General features: G+C 54.3%; 1 protein-coding gene across 4 annotated transcripts in view; it reads right to left on the bottom strand.

Annotated features, from left to right (window-relative positions):
• TFCP2L1 (transcription factor CP2 like 1) overlaps positions 1-15,517 on the bottom strand; it is a 69,000-nt gene that overhangs the window by 12,874 nt on the left and 40,609 nt on the right. For all 4 annotated transcript variants that reach the window (XM_040228942.1, XM_040228943.1, XM_040228940.1 and 1 more), the window contains 8 exons: positions 15,388-15,494; positions 13,816-13,968; positions 9,885-9,995; positions 7,347-7,438; positions 5,290-5,338; positions 5,109-5,202; positions 2,961-3,051; positions 1,974-2,077 (listed from right to left, as the gene is read on the bottom strand). In XM_040228942.1, the coding sequence (XP_040084876.1) occupies positions 1,974-2,077; positions 2,961-3,051; positions 5,109-5,202; positions 5,290-5,338; positions 7,347-7,438; positions 9,885-9,995; positions 13,816-13,968; positions 15,388-15,494 (801 nt within the window). The remainder of the gene's footprint in view (positions 1-1,973; positions 2,078-2,960; positions 3,052-5,108; positions 5,203-5,289; positions 5,339-7,346; positions 7,439-9,884; positions 9,996-13,815; positions 13,969-15,387; positions 15,495-15,517) is intronic.

The following is a 15,517-nucleotide window of genomic DNA, read 5'->3' as shown; positions in this document are numbered from 1 at the left end:
GATTCACCTCTGCACCAGGTGAAAAGATGCCAAACTATGTTCTTTATCCCTGTTTCAGTCTCTCCTGGGGAATTCGTGTAAAATGGAGAATCCTTGGATCCACCCTGGACCCCAAGATTCCTGTCTCGTTTGGGGATGGAGGCTGGCTGAAACCTGCATTGGGCAGGTGGAGGAAATCCCGTGTCTGCCTTCCTTCCCTTCCATTGGTTAAAGGGGTTACTGGATGGCTCCAAGAGTGGCCAAGGGTGAGACTCAAGGATAACTGCTACCTGGCAGCAGAAGAGAGGGGCTGGCCCTCGCCCTCCTCCACAGCACAGAAAACACCCAGCTGGAGCACTGTGACCCAGAAGGGTGAGCGAGGTGGCACCAGGAATGTCATCAGACAGTTGGGATAATGGTGACCATGAGGCTAGTAGCAAAACCCCAATCAGTTAGGGAGGAGCAAACCCCATGGGTGATGGGGGAGAAGAGGGGAGACCTCAACCCTCAGGGACCTCAAGGCCCTCAAAAACTAAAACACAACTGGATTAAACAAGAGGTGCCCAAACTCCTCCCTCAACTCAAGGAAGAAACCCTTGGTTCAACAAATCTGATTGGCAGCTCCATATACTAAAAGGGCACGGACACGCACACGCTCACACACAGTGGCTCCCCTTGAGGGCAGTTACAGAAGCCACACTCAGACTCGCCTTCCCAGGATTTCGCACGCTGTTCACAGAATGTGGTCATTGGGTAATGTTCCTTCCTGAACTAACCAGGTAAGAATCCCAGAATCTCTGTTCCAAGATTCTTTTTTATAACAGAAGTCTCATTGTACTTTTCCCCCACACCCCAACTTTTCAGAGCTAGTTCCACTTTTTCTTATATTACTCCTCAAACAAATTGGACTGCAGGCATCAAAGAACCAGAGAGATTCCAGTTTAGCCCTGTGGTTGTAACCTTTCATCTCTTGCCTTTCCTGCCACTGGAGGAATGTGGAGGTGACCAGCACTGCTCTGAACAGCAGTCAGCCTCCACTACTCAGAGCTCCTCTCATCTTGTTTCCCGAGTGAGGCAACAAGAGGCACTCGAGTGGGTCAGCCTAAGCGCAAAGCCCGAAGCTGCCACCCCCGAGAAGCCAGACCTTGGCCCTCTCCAGACCTCTGAGCCTTGGGGTGTGGGCTGGGGCGCCTGCCTGCTTTTTCCACACGCACAAGAAACCGTGAGACTCAGGCTCTGTCCTTCCCAGACTGACTGCAGGCAGAGGGCTGGACTCTTGCACACATGTCCTGAGGCCTGGACGCCAGCTGCCAGGGGCCGGATATTTGGATCCTGTCTCTGCCACTTGGCACTGGCCTCTCAGGGCAGCCTCTGTGCCTCAGTTTCCCCTATAGCAAACCCTGTTGGGTCCCTTGCTGATCTGGAGGGGCACACGGCAGAGAGGGGTGGGGGGAAGGGGGGCTCTCACTGCAGATAATGCAGAGTTCAGACCATGCGGGTGGAGCTGGGCAGCTTGTCAGACTCAGCGCTTCAAGATGCTCAGAAACAAGGTGCTGAAAACTGCTAGCCCCAAAGAACCATGTGCCCCAGAGGTGCTCTAAGACCCTCTCGGGCAGTAGCCAAACCAAATGGGAAAGCCTCACCCAGCTGCGGGAACACAGGAGGACACACTCCTGGGAATACACTTGTCAGGTGGCACTTGTCACCAGCCAGGGAGCCAGAAAGCCCGACTCCCAGTTCTCCCCTGAGTAGCTCGGTGACATCGGGGGCTACGTCTCCTCTCCAGGCCTGTTTCCCGAGATGGGACATCAGTAAATGGGACAAGACCTTCTCAGAGATAATCTCCACCTTATACATTTGAATCCCAGGATGAAGCACAGCAGAACCCCTCCTGCATGCAAGGCAGATCAGGGGAGACACTCTCAGCCAGAGGACTCTCCCTGTTGCTTTGCTGCCCTCTCACCAGCCCGGGGAAGGGGCTCCCCACAACTCACCACACAGGTTGGGGTCCCCACTGCCATCCCGCTTCTGCTGCAGGGGCACACGGCTCTGCTCCAGCTCCTGGCAGACATAAATGGTCATCTTTGGCCTCACGTTCCTGGCAGGAGGAAAGGAAGTTAAGGAGCAGGTATAGGGGACCGAGCTCTGTTGTTCCAGAATGTTCCAGAACACAGGGTGGAAAGAACAGTAGAAGGGACTTAGGGGGAAGAAAGAAGGTTGTGGAGATACAGAGTGCCTTCATCCTCTGAGGAAGGAGCTGTCAGGGAGAGAATCCCATCCAGGTGAGCCCTGACAGCTTCGAGCAGACTTGCTGACCAGGGGATGGGCGAACCCCCAACCCCCACCCAGGACCTGCCACTTGCCCAGAGTGGACTCTGCCCGTAGCACCAATCTGAAGATACGAGGTTCTTCAGGGTGATAATCAGCAAATGCATTCTTCGGCTTACTGTGAGCTCACTGCATCCTCACACATCTATGGGGGAGCCAGGACCACTGTCCCTCACTGTACAGATGAGGAAACTGAGGTTCATGGGGGTTAAGGGCTTGACCCAGTTGCCAAGTTCCTAAGAGGCAGATACGGCATTCAAACCCAGACATACCCTCTCACTCTCAAAGTGGTGCTGTCCATGTGTGGCTATTTAGACCACTCCAACCACACATGCCCCCTGCCCCCTGCACTGGGAGGACGGGACAGGCATCTCAGAACCCACAGCCAAGAGGCAGAGACTCAGAGACCAAGGCCCCCATCAAGCCAACAAGAGGGAAGGAGGGAGTGGGCCTCCAGGCAGGGTGGGTTGCAAACCAGGGCATCTCACCCTCTCCAACATGGGCTCTGGCTCCCACCCCACTCCTAGCACCTCCTCCTGCACTCACCCCCAGAGGAGCCCAGATCCCACTAGCTAGCCCACCAGGTGTCCAAGGGCCTGAGAGATGCAGGCCACCCCAGCCATACCCTGCCTCCAGTGGGAACTGACACCTACCTGCCTTTAATGGCGTTGAAGAGCCGGATCCCGTCTGCAGGGCCACAGATCTGGACCAAGTCGTCTCGGGACATCTTGAGCAGGTCAGCACCTGGGCAGGTAAATGGGGCCGGCTTGTTACACGGTGACCAAGGCCTGAGGCTATTACACGGTCGCCTCCCCAGGTACCTGCCGACCCGGGGCAGGGAAGAGCCAGCCTCCGCCTCAGGAGGCATGGGCATCCCACACAGAGAAATGGCAAGAGCTAAACAACATCAGATCATAGCCCAAGAGGTGTCAGAACTCGACAACGAGGTTCACAAACTCAGCAGAACTGACAGGCATTTGCTGGTTAGTCATCCTCCCTACCTGGGCCAGACCCTCCCTCTGGGCCTTTTATTAGCATCACAGTCCATGATGTGTCTTATCAGCACGTGGCCCTGATCACGTGTGTACCTGCCTGTAGGCAGAAACTCATGGCTCTCTGGAGGCTGCCGGGGAAGCTGGGCACCCAGACACCCATGCACCTAGCACCCAGATCAAGAGGTAGGACATTCCCACCAGCTCACGTGCCCCTCATGCCAGCTACTACCCCTCTCCCCACCTCTGGGAAACTGCTGTCCTTATTTCTTACACGCAGAGGAGTTTCACGCTGTTTTCCATTCACATGGCACTTACGTGAATGGAATTGGAAACTGCACCTTTCTAAGTCTGACTCTCCCTCCAAGTTTCATTTAAGGCTCGTCTGTATTGCATGCAGTATGAATCATTCATGCCCACTTTTAGATAGTACTCATGACATGAATAAACCACAATGCCTGTACTCTCTCTCTGCTGATAGGCATCGTGGGTGCTCCCAGTTTGGGGTGATCATAATCGGTGGACACGGTCCTTTCCTCAAAGACTGAACAGCCCCCAAGAGCCTTGAGCTCATGTGGACTCTCCAAGGTACAAGGATGACATCAGCCTTCTGTTAAAACCTGGCCAACAGCCACGTGGTCCAGAGTTACAGTGTCTACCCCCTTTCCCTGCCACAGTTAAGATACAGTTTGGAGTATACTTCTGCAGTCAAACTGGCTCCCCTTTCATAGGAAATAAAAGGCACGCCCTCATACTGTTGCACCAAGGTCCCTGGGCACCTCCCTCTCTGACCTCACCTCCTGTCTGACCCACTCAACCCCATCATCTGGGCCCTCAGCTCTGTGACCACACCAGACAGGCCCCAACCTTACACTTGCCCTCTGCTTGGAAAGCTCACCACTCCCAAACACACACACACCCCCTTGACTCGCACTCCTTCCAGAATTTCCTCAAAGATACCTCCTCCACGAGGCCTACACTACACCTTGCTTAAGGTGGAGGCACCCTCGGCCTGCCTCCCTCCCAGTCTTCCAAGTCCCTTCTCCAAGCCTGCCCATCACAGAAGGGTCACAGTGTGTTGAGACGGGCAGTTTACACCTCTGTGCCAACTCAGAGCTGCCCGAGGCTGGAGTCCCTGCCTGACCGCCCTCATCCAGTCCACCCCCAGCACAAAGGATGTGCTAAGAAGAATTGAGCTCAAAGATGACTGTTGGGGTGCTGTTTCCCTTCTGCTATCACAGATGTCCTTGGTGGCCACTCCTCTGGTTTAGCCAACAATGAGTCCCTGTCACTCTGGACTGCCAGGGGGCAAGGTTCATGGCTCAGTTTCCCTGTCCCCCACTACCCCCAGCTCAGGGCTGCTGTCTGATGGGCTCATCAGCAAGGGGCTTGAAAAGCCTTTACAGAAGGAAGAGCCAGCTTTCCCTTCTTACCTTGGCTGCACCACCACCTCCCACATTGCTTACCTGGAGACCGCGAGATGAGCAGCATTTGGGAGGAAGAGGCCAGGAGGCTTGATGAGTACACCCTGGCCTTCTTGGCTAAGGGACCCCTCCAGAAGGCACAGAGCCCACCCCACAGGGAAGGAGCAGCTTGAAAAGGCTCCCAGATGGCCCTCCCTTAAAGCCACGAGCAAGTGGACGCCCCAGGGGCAGGCCCGCCCATTGAGCCCTGGGCCCAGGGCCAGCACACGTGAGTGACCACATGCCTCTGTGTCCCCAGGACAGACCACAGCCCCTGGGTGCCCAGAGCACGTGTTCAGTGCTCTGAGATCCCGGTAGGTTCTGTGCACCGTTCAGAGATGCTCACCCGAGAAGCTGGCGAAGAGCCGGCAGAACTGGGAGAATCTGTTGCGGTGGAGCCACTGCTGGGCGTCCTGCATGGAGGCCGAGGGGAGCAGGTGCTGCAGGCAGAGAGGACAGGCCTTGAGGGGGCGCTCACTCACCCATGTGGGAACAGATAGCCAGCGCGCCCCACCGCAGTCACTTACATCACTGCCCACGGGCAGGGCCTCCACCGGGTGGGTTGGGGAGCTGTTGCTGCAAAGGAAGAGGAGAGGCGGTGAGCAGCCAGGATGCTCCTTGCTGGCCTGCCCTTCACGTCCCTCGGCTCTGGGGCTCGCTGGAAACAAAACGGGTCCTCGAGAAAAATACAAGCAGGAGCCCTGCTCCATCCCTGGAAATTCTTAACAAAGCCTCTGGTGTGGACAAGGGTTCTGATAAGCTACACACCCCATAAGCTACACATCCCCATCCCTCCTCTAAGGCTCCAGGCTTGTTTTGGGCAGATTTCATGGTCCCCACCCCGAGCCCCAGTCAGTGGGAAGGACAGACTGACCAAGGAGACTGGGCCTCGAGCCTCTCAGGGACTTGGTGCTAAGATGGCAAAGGGCCAACCACACCCAGGAGAGGGCAGAGGAATCCCTGGGGAACCATTCTGCAGCAACAGCACCCACAGTTTGGCATCCATCGGAAGAAAATCTTTCTCATGGCTTTCCCCCAAAGGGAGGCAGAGACTTGAACACCTGGGCTTTTAAGCCAAGAGAAACACAGTCAGAGATGACCCTCCCAGATGGACAGTGGTAATACTACAATGTGAGTGGACCTGGTGTCACTGACCTGGCCACTTAAATTTGTTCAAACGATGAAATTTACATTATGTATGTAAGTATGTAAGTGTGTGTGTGCGTACACTAAGTTGCTTCGGTCATATCCGACTCTGCGACCCTATGGACTATAGCCCGCCAGGCTCCTCTGTCCGTGGGATTCTCCAGGCAAGAATACTGGAGTGGGTTGCCATGCCCTCCTCCAGGGGAATCTTCCTGACCCACGGATCAAACCCACGTCTCTTATGTCTCCTGCACTGGCAGGCAGGTTCTTTACCAGTAGCGCCACCTGGAAAGCCCCCTGTAACAATAAGGAAAAAAGAAAAGACCTTTGCAGCAATGATTCCTAGGCCAGTCATCAGTGACTATAGATGCAGGTCATCTGGTTCTAGGGGTCCCAGGACTCTACACACATTCCCCTGACTGAGTGTGGAATTCATACTCCCCTGGAAGTAGGGAAACTGAGACTGCAGGAAGTGAAGGAATCTGCCTCCAGAAAGGTGCAGAGTTAAGAATCTGCCTGCAGTGCAGGAGACCCGGCTTTGATCCCTGGGTTGGGAAGATCCCCGAAGAAGGGCATGACAACCCACTTCAGTATTCTTGCCTGGAGAATCCCATGGACAGAGGAGCCTGGTAGGCTATAGCCCACGTGGTTACAAAAAGTCGGGCATGACTGAGCGACTTTCATTTTTTTTCACTGCCTGAATAAAATACAGCAGCCCTTCCTTGTGCCCCCTTCTCGGTAAGGACTGTCCTTACCTAGTAAGTCAAGCTCTTGTCTGGCTTGCCCATCAGTAAAGTTCTCTGCCAAGCAGGGGCTCCAAACAACCCGCATGTTCTACATGCCCCTGTTAAACTCGTCTGGCATCCTTCCTGCCCCCACCAACAGGGAGGGCAGTGTCGTCACAGTGACACCACAGGATAGGAGGGACAGCTGCCTGCTGGTCCCTGCACATCTATCACCCTGGAATCAGCACGGCCTGGACCTTGGCAGAGCCGGTGACCAGAGGTGAAGTCACTTCTGTGTTGTGGGTCCGGACACCCAGAGGGGTGGGAAAGATCCTGAGCTGAGCCCCTTTGCCCAGTGACCATGCACAAAGGCTGCAGCAAGATCTAAGAAGCCCCTCCAGCCACTACAGGGCCCAGACGTCCACCTCCTGAGGCCCCAGCTGTCTAGGAGGTGGCCCAGGAGTTCACGGGCTGGCCCACCTTAACTTGGGGAGGGAGTGGGTGCTGGGTGCTTAGTTACTCCACCAGTCGGCCTTTCTAGAAGTGTAATCAAGCACGAAAACCTGTACACATGATGCTAAAAATGGTTGTGAACACCAGTCAACCGCCCTGAAACCCAATTGATGCCGGGCTACAAGAGCAGTGAAGACACATAGAATGAGTCTGCACCTGTGGTCAGTTTACAAACCACAAAGGAGAGAGGGTGCACGTACCCTTCGCCGAGGCCGAAGCTATTTGGTGAGCCATTGTAGCTTGGGGATGAGGCACTATTCACCTGGTAAACCACATCGGGCCATGGGGAGCACTGTGGGGAGAGAGCACAGAGTGGCAGTGGTCCCCGAGGACCCAGACCTGCAGATGAGATGAGCCCAGCTTCCCTAGCCCTCCCACTCGGTGTGAAATCACAATCTTTCAACACCCAACCCACACTGACCTGGTACCCAGGGATGGGCAGGGTGCTCAGACCACACCGAAGAAATCAGATAGAGCCAAGAAGAGACCTCGTCATCAGTAGGTCATCCCCAGGGCAAGCAAAGCATGACACATGTCTGTCAGAGCTTCCGAGCAGCCAAAGCAAAGAGGGAAACCTCATCAGTGCAGGACAGGCCAGGTGCCCACAGGCAGGTCTTCCCCATACAGACAAATGGGTGTAAATGCAAGAAACAGGGAGCACTGGCCCACTTCCAAAAGAAAATCATTGACAAACCTCTGTATTACTAATAGTATCTCCTGATGGGCCTCAGATGACAGGGACAGGCACCTCCACACTGGCTTGTAGCAGCCTGTCCCCAGCACAACTCCACGGGTATTTATAACATTTGAGGCATCCTGCCCAACCCAGGAGCCGAGGGAGACACAGCAACACAAACAACGTGACCCCTCAATGCCCGGAACTTCTTGTGCTGAAGCCTAAATGAAATGTAGGAGTCCCCCAAAGCAAGCCTAGACATGTGGGTGCTGCCTTAGGGTTGGGGGACCAAGCATTCACCACTTCCTTTTTCTGCGATGACCCTGCTCTGGACACGGTCAGACGGAAGCATTCCTGAGACTTACGATCACCCACCTGACCACAGGGTGGGTCAATATTTAACTCTGTTCTGAGTGAGGGCTGGAATGTGTTGGTGCCGAATCCTGGAGCCCTCGGGGGTAGGAAAACTGATGAGCTGACAAGAGGGGAGCCGGTAGCTCCTAAAGATACAGATTGGGTAGGGATTTCAATACCTGGTCGGGGAGAGGGGCTGGGACATAGCCTGGAGCACCCAGGGGACTTGTCCTCCAGCAGGGAAGTCAGGGGAGAGGCAGGCACCGGAGGCTGAGGCCCAGGTTGGAAAGAGAGGTGGCCACAGACAGGACTGGGCAGCAGGGAGAGTCCTCAGGGCATGTCCCCAGCATATACCAAGCCCGGGAAGAGCTGAGTGTCCAAGCGCTGCCCCACACCATGTATTGTTGGCTCTGACCAACTTCCAGGGGGCAGGGCTCCCCCTGTGCCGGGGCTCTCGGCCACCGTCAGCCTCGATCCAACGAAAGGCCAGCATGCATCTGTCTGCAGAATTAGTGTCCCTGCTCTCCTTTTGCAAATACTCTTCTGCAGATGGCTTGTGTGTGTGTCTCTCTCACACCCGCACACACATCCTCACATACACGCACAGCTCCTCAGACAGGACCTAGTCACCAGTCTCTGAGCCACCCTGTGTCTGGACCTCACCCTTCACACACTTAATCCCACCATGGTCAGCACTGGACCTCAGGCATCCATGGAGGGCCTCCCAAGTAAGTCACAATATACACACAACATCTATTAGCTGGCCTGATCACAGGGCACAGTGGGGAAGTGTTGTTAAAATCAAAAACAGAGCCCAGTTATCGCGGCAGCAGCAGCAGGAAAGGCCCGTGACAGGAGGAAAAGGAGCCTGCGATAGGGAGCGTCTCAGACGGACCCTGGAGGGAAGGACAGAGCAGGCTGGTGTCAGCACCTGGGTTATGAGGAAATGCACCCCAATATCCATCCCAACAGCCCCAGAGTGGGTGTTACCCCCTTGGACCCAGCAACCCCTGCTCCGAGAACAGAAGCTGCAGACACTCTTTCCTCGTGGAGAACTTCACGTGAGCAAGGTGTTCACGGCGCCCTGTGTGACACAGCAGGAACCTGAGAACAGTCCAGTGTCCGCCAGCAGGCTGTCCACACAGAGAAGGCTATAGAGCTGGGTGAAGCACTGGCAAGCTCTTCATGAACAGATAAGAAACGCCAGGAAATAGAGTCAACCTTAGAACAGTGACTGTGTGTGTATGTGTGTGTGTGTGTCTGCTGTTGGGGGAAAAAAGCATGCGTGGGGCAAACTTGTTTGAATTGGTTTCCTTCTCAGGGAATGTGGGGCCGATACAGAAGAAACCAGGGTCACCTACCGCCCTGAGGAAGAGAAACGAAGGCTGGATAGTGCTGGGAGAGATATTTTCTGATGGAGATTCTTATATCTTTTGAATTTGGACCACATGAATATATTATCTATTTAAAAAAAAAAACACCTAATTTTGAAATGTACCTGGTGAAATGTGCCAATGGCAGCCGAGGGTTAGAAGGTATTTGTAAAACGTGTCCCTGGACACCAGGCCTCAGATACCAGCAGTTCCAGACACGGGAACACACCAGGACTGAACAGTGCTCTCAGAAGCATTCACCCCAAACGGGCACTTTTCCAAGGATCCAGATTGACAGCCCCCTGCCCACCTGCAGGAGGAGGCCCCCGGCTCACCTCTGAGAGGATGGTGGTCTCATAGGACGGCTGATACTTCTCCTTCTCTTGGGCCGTTCTTTTCTCCATCTTTTCCCGGTCGGTCTTCTGCTTCCGGTCGGCTCCCTTTGGCTGTAAGTGCAGAGCACAGGGGTCCAATGAGCTCAAAGCTGGCAGAGGCAGCTGTCTGGGGCAGATCCAGAGCTGAGGGGTGGCCCCTAAAGCTGGCATACTGCCCCCTCACCCCAAGCAGGGTCTCACAGACAGCAAAGACTGTCTCTCACCTCCCAGGCATCCGACACATGGTCCTCCTGCCTGGAACCCTTGCCCACCCCAAGGGAGCTCAGAGCCCACTCCTGGTCCTTCAGGGACTCTTACGGGGTCTGCTCAGCTGTTCTGGCAGGCATGCTTGGGGCAGAGCTTTACCAGTGGCCACTTGCTAATGGAAAGGACCGTTCAGGAGCCTTCCTTGGGTTCCCCATAGAGAGAGACAGGAAGCGGACAGACTAGGGACTGCTAGCCAGGGCTCCATCTACACTCGCGGTCCACCTCTAAGGCCTCCTTGCCCCTAACATTTAGGACTCTGGGCACACTCCCAGCTTACAGTCTGCCCGTGGGGTAACATCCATCCCAACATGGCCTGTCTTGGGCACCCAGCACATCTGAGGAATTCACAGGTATCCAGGCCTCACAGGTACTACTATCGGCCTCATTTACAGATAAAGGAGACAGAAGGTCCAGTGACCCATCGAGACCGGAGAGGAACCACATGCTGATCGAGTCAAGATTCCAGGTCAGAAGCCCAGCTGGGCACAGCCACCATGCTGGCTCCAGCAGGCCCAGCTGATGGGGACCATTTGGACCACTAAGACTATCCCCTCCTGAGTTCACAGTCTGGTGGGCAGGGTCAGATATCAAGACTCCGAAGAGCCCTGAACTGAGTGTTTTACTCTGTATGGGGCAGACCACACAAGGTGGGCAGTCAGGGAAGAAAATCCACCCTTCCGCTCCATGGTGCCTTTGGGATCATCCTGGCGGGTACTTTCGTCAGGCTGCAGCTGCTGACTCCCAACTCAGGGGGCATTAGGAAATAGCCTTTGAGGGGACACCCGGGCTGGAGGGAGTTAGCTTTGCTGGGGGTCCTATGGGAACATGAATGATGGATCTGGTGTCCAGTGGGAGAGCCAGGCATGCGGTAGCTGGACCCCCACCATCTGGTTTCCCTACTCCACCTCCATCCTGTCCCAGAAAGGAGGCCCTTCCTCCCGGCCCAGAAACATTACTGGCAGAACAAGGCTGAACCTGCCTGTGGGGGACACCACTCAGCCCCAAGGAGACCCCTGCAAGGAGTTGGCAGGACAAGGAGAGTCCTAAGACATCCCTACAGAGCCCCAGGGCAGCAACCCAAGAAGCCAGAGGCTTCCTAGTAAGCAGGGTGACCTGAGATAGGAGAGTTACGGGCAGTTTGCCAGGGCTCTGCCTGGCCCTGATGCACACCTATCTCAACTGCTCCTGTGGGTGGGTGGCCAGGCCACCTCAGGCATTCTGAGGAGCTCATTTCAGGTGACAGAGCTTCCCTGGTGGCTCAGATGGTAAAGAATCTGCCTGAGATGCAAGAGACCCAGGTAGGATCCCTGGGTCAGGAAGATTCCCTGGAGAAAGCAATGGCTACCCACTCCAGCATTCTTGCTTGGAGAATTCCATGGACAGAGAAGACTGGTGGGCTATGGTCCATGGGGTTGCAAAGAGTCGGATACAAATGACAGAGCGACTAACACTTTTGCTTTCACTTTCATTTTGGGTGACAGATGCTCCTTCCCTCTTGCAGGAGATGCCAAAGCAGCTTCCTGCTCAATTCCCCCAATAAGGCCTGGTGTGGTGTTGAGGAGCCAGGTAGAGCCCTCATTTCTGAGTGTCCGCCTTGATGTGTAACAGGGGGAGCTGGCAGGGGCCATGGGGAGAACTGGGCATCTCTGGCAGAGACTGCTCCTCCCTCCTACCACCTGGCCCAGGGCCTGATCCCAGGGCATCACACTGGATGCAATCCCACCTGAGGGCAGAAGATGGCTGGTGGGATGTGGTCTGCACACAACCAAGAGAGGATGGGACCGCAGGACAGGCAGAGATCATCCACTGTGCAGCCTCAGAGCTGTCCAGGGTGAGCTAGAATCAAGAGCCCAAGACCAGAGGCGCCGGTGAACAGGATCTGCAGAATAATGCTCTCCAAAGATGGCCCCGTCCTAATTCCCAGAGCCTGGGAGAGTGTTACCTTAGGGCACAAGAGGGCAAGGTTGCAGATGGAATCAGGATTGCCAACAGTGAGAGACTAAAATAGGAAGGTGAGCCTGGATCATCCCAGTGAGACCAGAGTAATCATGGAGGCTTAAAGTGTGTGTTGCGGGGAGCATGGAGGGATTGGGGTGATGGTGGCTTTGAGGATGGAGGAGGGGCCATGGGCCAAGGAATGCATATGCCTCTAGAAGCTGGAGAGGGCAAGGAAAGAGATTCTTCCCTACGGCCTCCAGAAAAGAATTTAACCTTCCTGACGCCTGACCCTAGCCCAGTGAAACCTGTTTCAGACTTCAGCATTTAAAAAATAATGTAGTACTAGGCCACTCAACATTGGTAATTTTTTTTTTTTTTTACATCAGGAGGGAGATATAAATATGGGGGAGAAATGTAACTTCCTTTGGAGGCCAGATTCAAGGCTTCATCATGCTGAAGTAGGTTTCTGGAGGTGTCACTGCTCTGGCAGCAGAGACAAACTCACTTCCACCAACACATAGAGCCTGCCCAGGGCCTCAGAACCCTTTGCCCACAGCCCTCAGATGGCCAGACACTATCAGTGGGGAAGAAGCTGGCTGCCCAGCTGTGTGGTCACCTAAGTGCAGACACGGGCAGCTTCAGGGCCTTCCCGTCCAGGTGGGAAACGGGCCAGATGAGCACTCTGCCACCAGGTTGATGGTTCTACCTGCGGGCGTTTATTTCCACATCCATCCCTAGCTCAGGAACAGCAGCACTGACCCAGCTTCTTCTGGGACAGGCCCTTGTTTCTACAGCCTCTCCCTCTGGCATCTCCAGCTCGAGCAGCTGGAACTCTGTCAGTAAGTCCCCAGGTCCCGATTGCGAAAGACCAGGAGGAGAGGGAAAGGCACCTGGGCTGGTCCTCAGGCGCCTTCTAGGATTCCCCAGGAAAGCAGGCCGGTCCCATCTGCTGGCAGCGGTCCTGCTCAGGGCCGGTGCACCCACCAGAGTGACGTGGACTCTGCTGTCACCCCCTCCCCCCAGGGCCACCCTGAGCTGCACCACTGGCAGTCATTTTTAGGAAATAATCTGTCCAGAGAGATGTGATGAGAAACAATGACAGGCAACTGCAGGGGGTGAGGCAAGAAAGGAAAAGGGAGGCGGTACCAGGAGGCCATTGCAGAGGGACAAGGGTCTTGGGGCCCCAAAGAACAGCATCAACTGGGATTAACAGATACACGGTAACATATGTAAAACAGATAACCAACAAGGACCCACTGTACCGCACAGGGCACTATATGAAATATTCTGTAATAAGCTATAATGGAAAAGAATTGATACATATAACTGAATCACTGCGCTATACACCTGAAACCAACACAGCTTTGTAAATTAACTATACTGCTATAAAAACATTTTGAAAAATAACATCCATGGTCAGGACCTTCAGAGGGGATCTCCTGACTTGTTTTTTTAGGAGAATCTAATGGGCAATCACGGAATCTGTGGCCAAAGTGCTTGGGAGGAAAACAGAAATTGCTGACTGTGCCAGTCCCACCACTCTGGTCAGGCAGAGCTGAGCCCGGCTGCCTGTGAGGGTGAAAGAGCCCAGGCAGGAGCCCCTAGCCCCTGGCTGCTGCCCTCATTGCCGGGCTCTGGGGCTTTGGCCCCCAGTCCTGGGCTGGGGTGGCGCTGGCAGCCATCCTACCTTGAACACCTTGATCTGGCAGCTGGCTGAGTGCAAGTGCTCCGTGTACTCTCCATTTTCACTCTGCTTGAAGGTGTCGATCTGCACCCGGAAGGGCACACCCTTCTCACCCCCGTGCTTCCTCGGGGTGAACTCGGTGCTGATGCAGTGCACCTGCGGGGGATGCGGCAGGCAGTTAGCCAGAGGTGGGCGAGGGTGGGGTCTGAACCCCCAGGAGCTCCTCTCCCAGTAGATGTGTCCATCCACACAGTCAGGCCCGCCTCCACCTCCCCACTGTCCCCCAGGGCTGACCACTCCGTCAGGCCACTGGCCACCCCCCACAGCCTCTCACTTCCATCCTTTGACCTTGGAGGCCCTGCCTGACCAGCTAAGTCCTTGCCATTACTCCAGGCCCACTGACCCCAGCAACTCCCTCTCACTCCTCCCCCTGAGACCTCTGCCTGGGCAAATCCCAGACAGCACAGAGCAGGGACCACAGCTTAGTCCCTAGGAGCCTAGTCAGGCCAGGCCAGAAGCTAGAACCATTTCTTTACTTCTGGTAAGTGCCTGCTACACAGATAGCACTTGATGTGTGCTGATTGCTATAATAACGTAATCACATTGTCATAATATTGGGTCGGCAAAAAAGTTAGTTGCAGTTTTTTCCATAAGGTGGTATGAAAAATCCGAACAAACTTTCTGGCCAACCCAATACAACTACATATTGTTGTAATAATAAACAATAACATTATAATAATTCTTTTGAAATGCAATTCGAATATTATAACCATGCAAGGTGAAAAGGTCGCTTACTCTCACTGAGCGATTACTATGAACCAGGCCTGTGGTCATGCCTCTGTTTTCATTCTCTAATTTATAAGACAGAGAGGAAAACCAAGACGCTCAAAAAGGGACCCACAGCAAGTGAGAGAGCCAGGGGAAGCCCAGAAGCACAGGGCCCTGGCCATGTCCTCGACCACCTGGATCCGCTGTAGTGTTTAACGTAAGGTCAGGTCCAAGGCAGAAGCTCTTATGGGCTTCCCTGGTGGCTCAGATGGTAAAGAATCTGCCTGCAATGCAGAAGACCCGGGTTTGATCCCTGAGTTGGAAAGATCCCTGGGAGAAGGAAATGGCCAACCCACTCCAGCATTCTTGCCTGGAGAATCCTATGGACAGAGGAGCCTGGCGAGATGTACAGTACATGGGGTTGCAAAGAGTCGGACACAATTGAGCAACTAAGACTTTCACTTTCATACCAAGAGATTCAGAATTAAACATTTGATAATAGAAACAATTATGAAAAAAAATTTATACTTCAAATTATGTATGCTAGGACTCAGTTACTGTGTAAAAAGCTTACATATTGATAAGCAATACCCACGCAGGAGTCTACAAATCCCATATCTTCCTCCTAGCCCCAGTGACCAACCAATCTCGTGGTTCTGGGCCCCATTCACCCTCTTTCTCAGCCTCCTTGCCTGTAGCCAAGGGCAAAAGCCCATCAAGGCCCAACGCATGGATGGTTTTGAGAAACAACACGATGGACCCCAAAGTTCTGACTTCCCCTCAAAGGGCAACCTCCTTCCTGCTCACCTGAATGAACGCAGACGCTCTCTTTGAAGGATCCCACAAAAACTCGACTGCATTCAGCTGGGTCGGGCTGGCCCTGGGGTCCAAGATACCAACAGACAGTGGAATATCTGTGCACACACACACACACACA

Source organism: Oryx dammah, unplaced genomic scaffold (genome assembly GCF_014754425.2).
Source record: "Oryx dammah isolate SB20612 unplaced genomic scaffold, SCBI_Odam_1.1 HiC_scaffold_27, whole genome shotgun sequence".
Lineage (NCBI taxonomy): Eukaryota > Metazoa > Chordata > Mammalia > Artiodactyla > Bovidae > Oryx > Oryx dammah.
The sequence above is the reverse complement of the archived record's forward strand: the minus strand, read 5'-3'. Positions and strand labels throughout refer to the sequence as shown.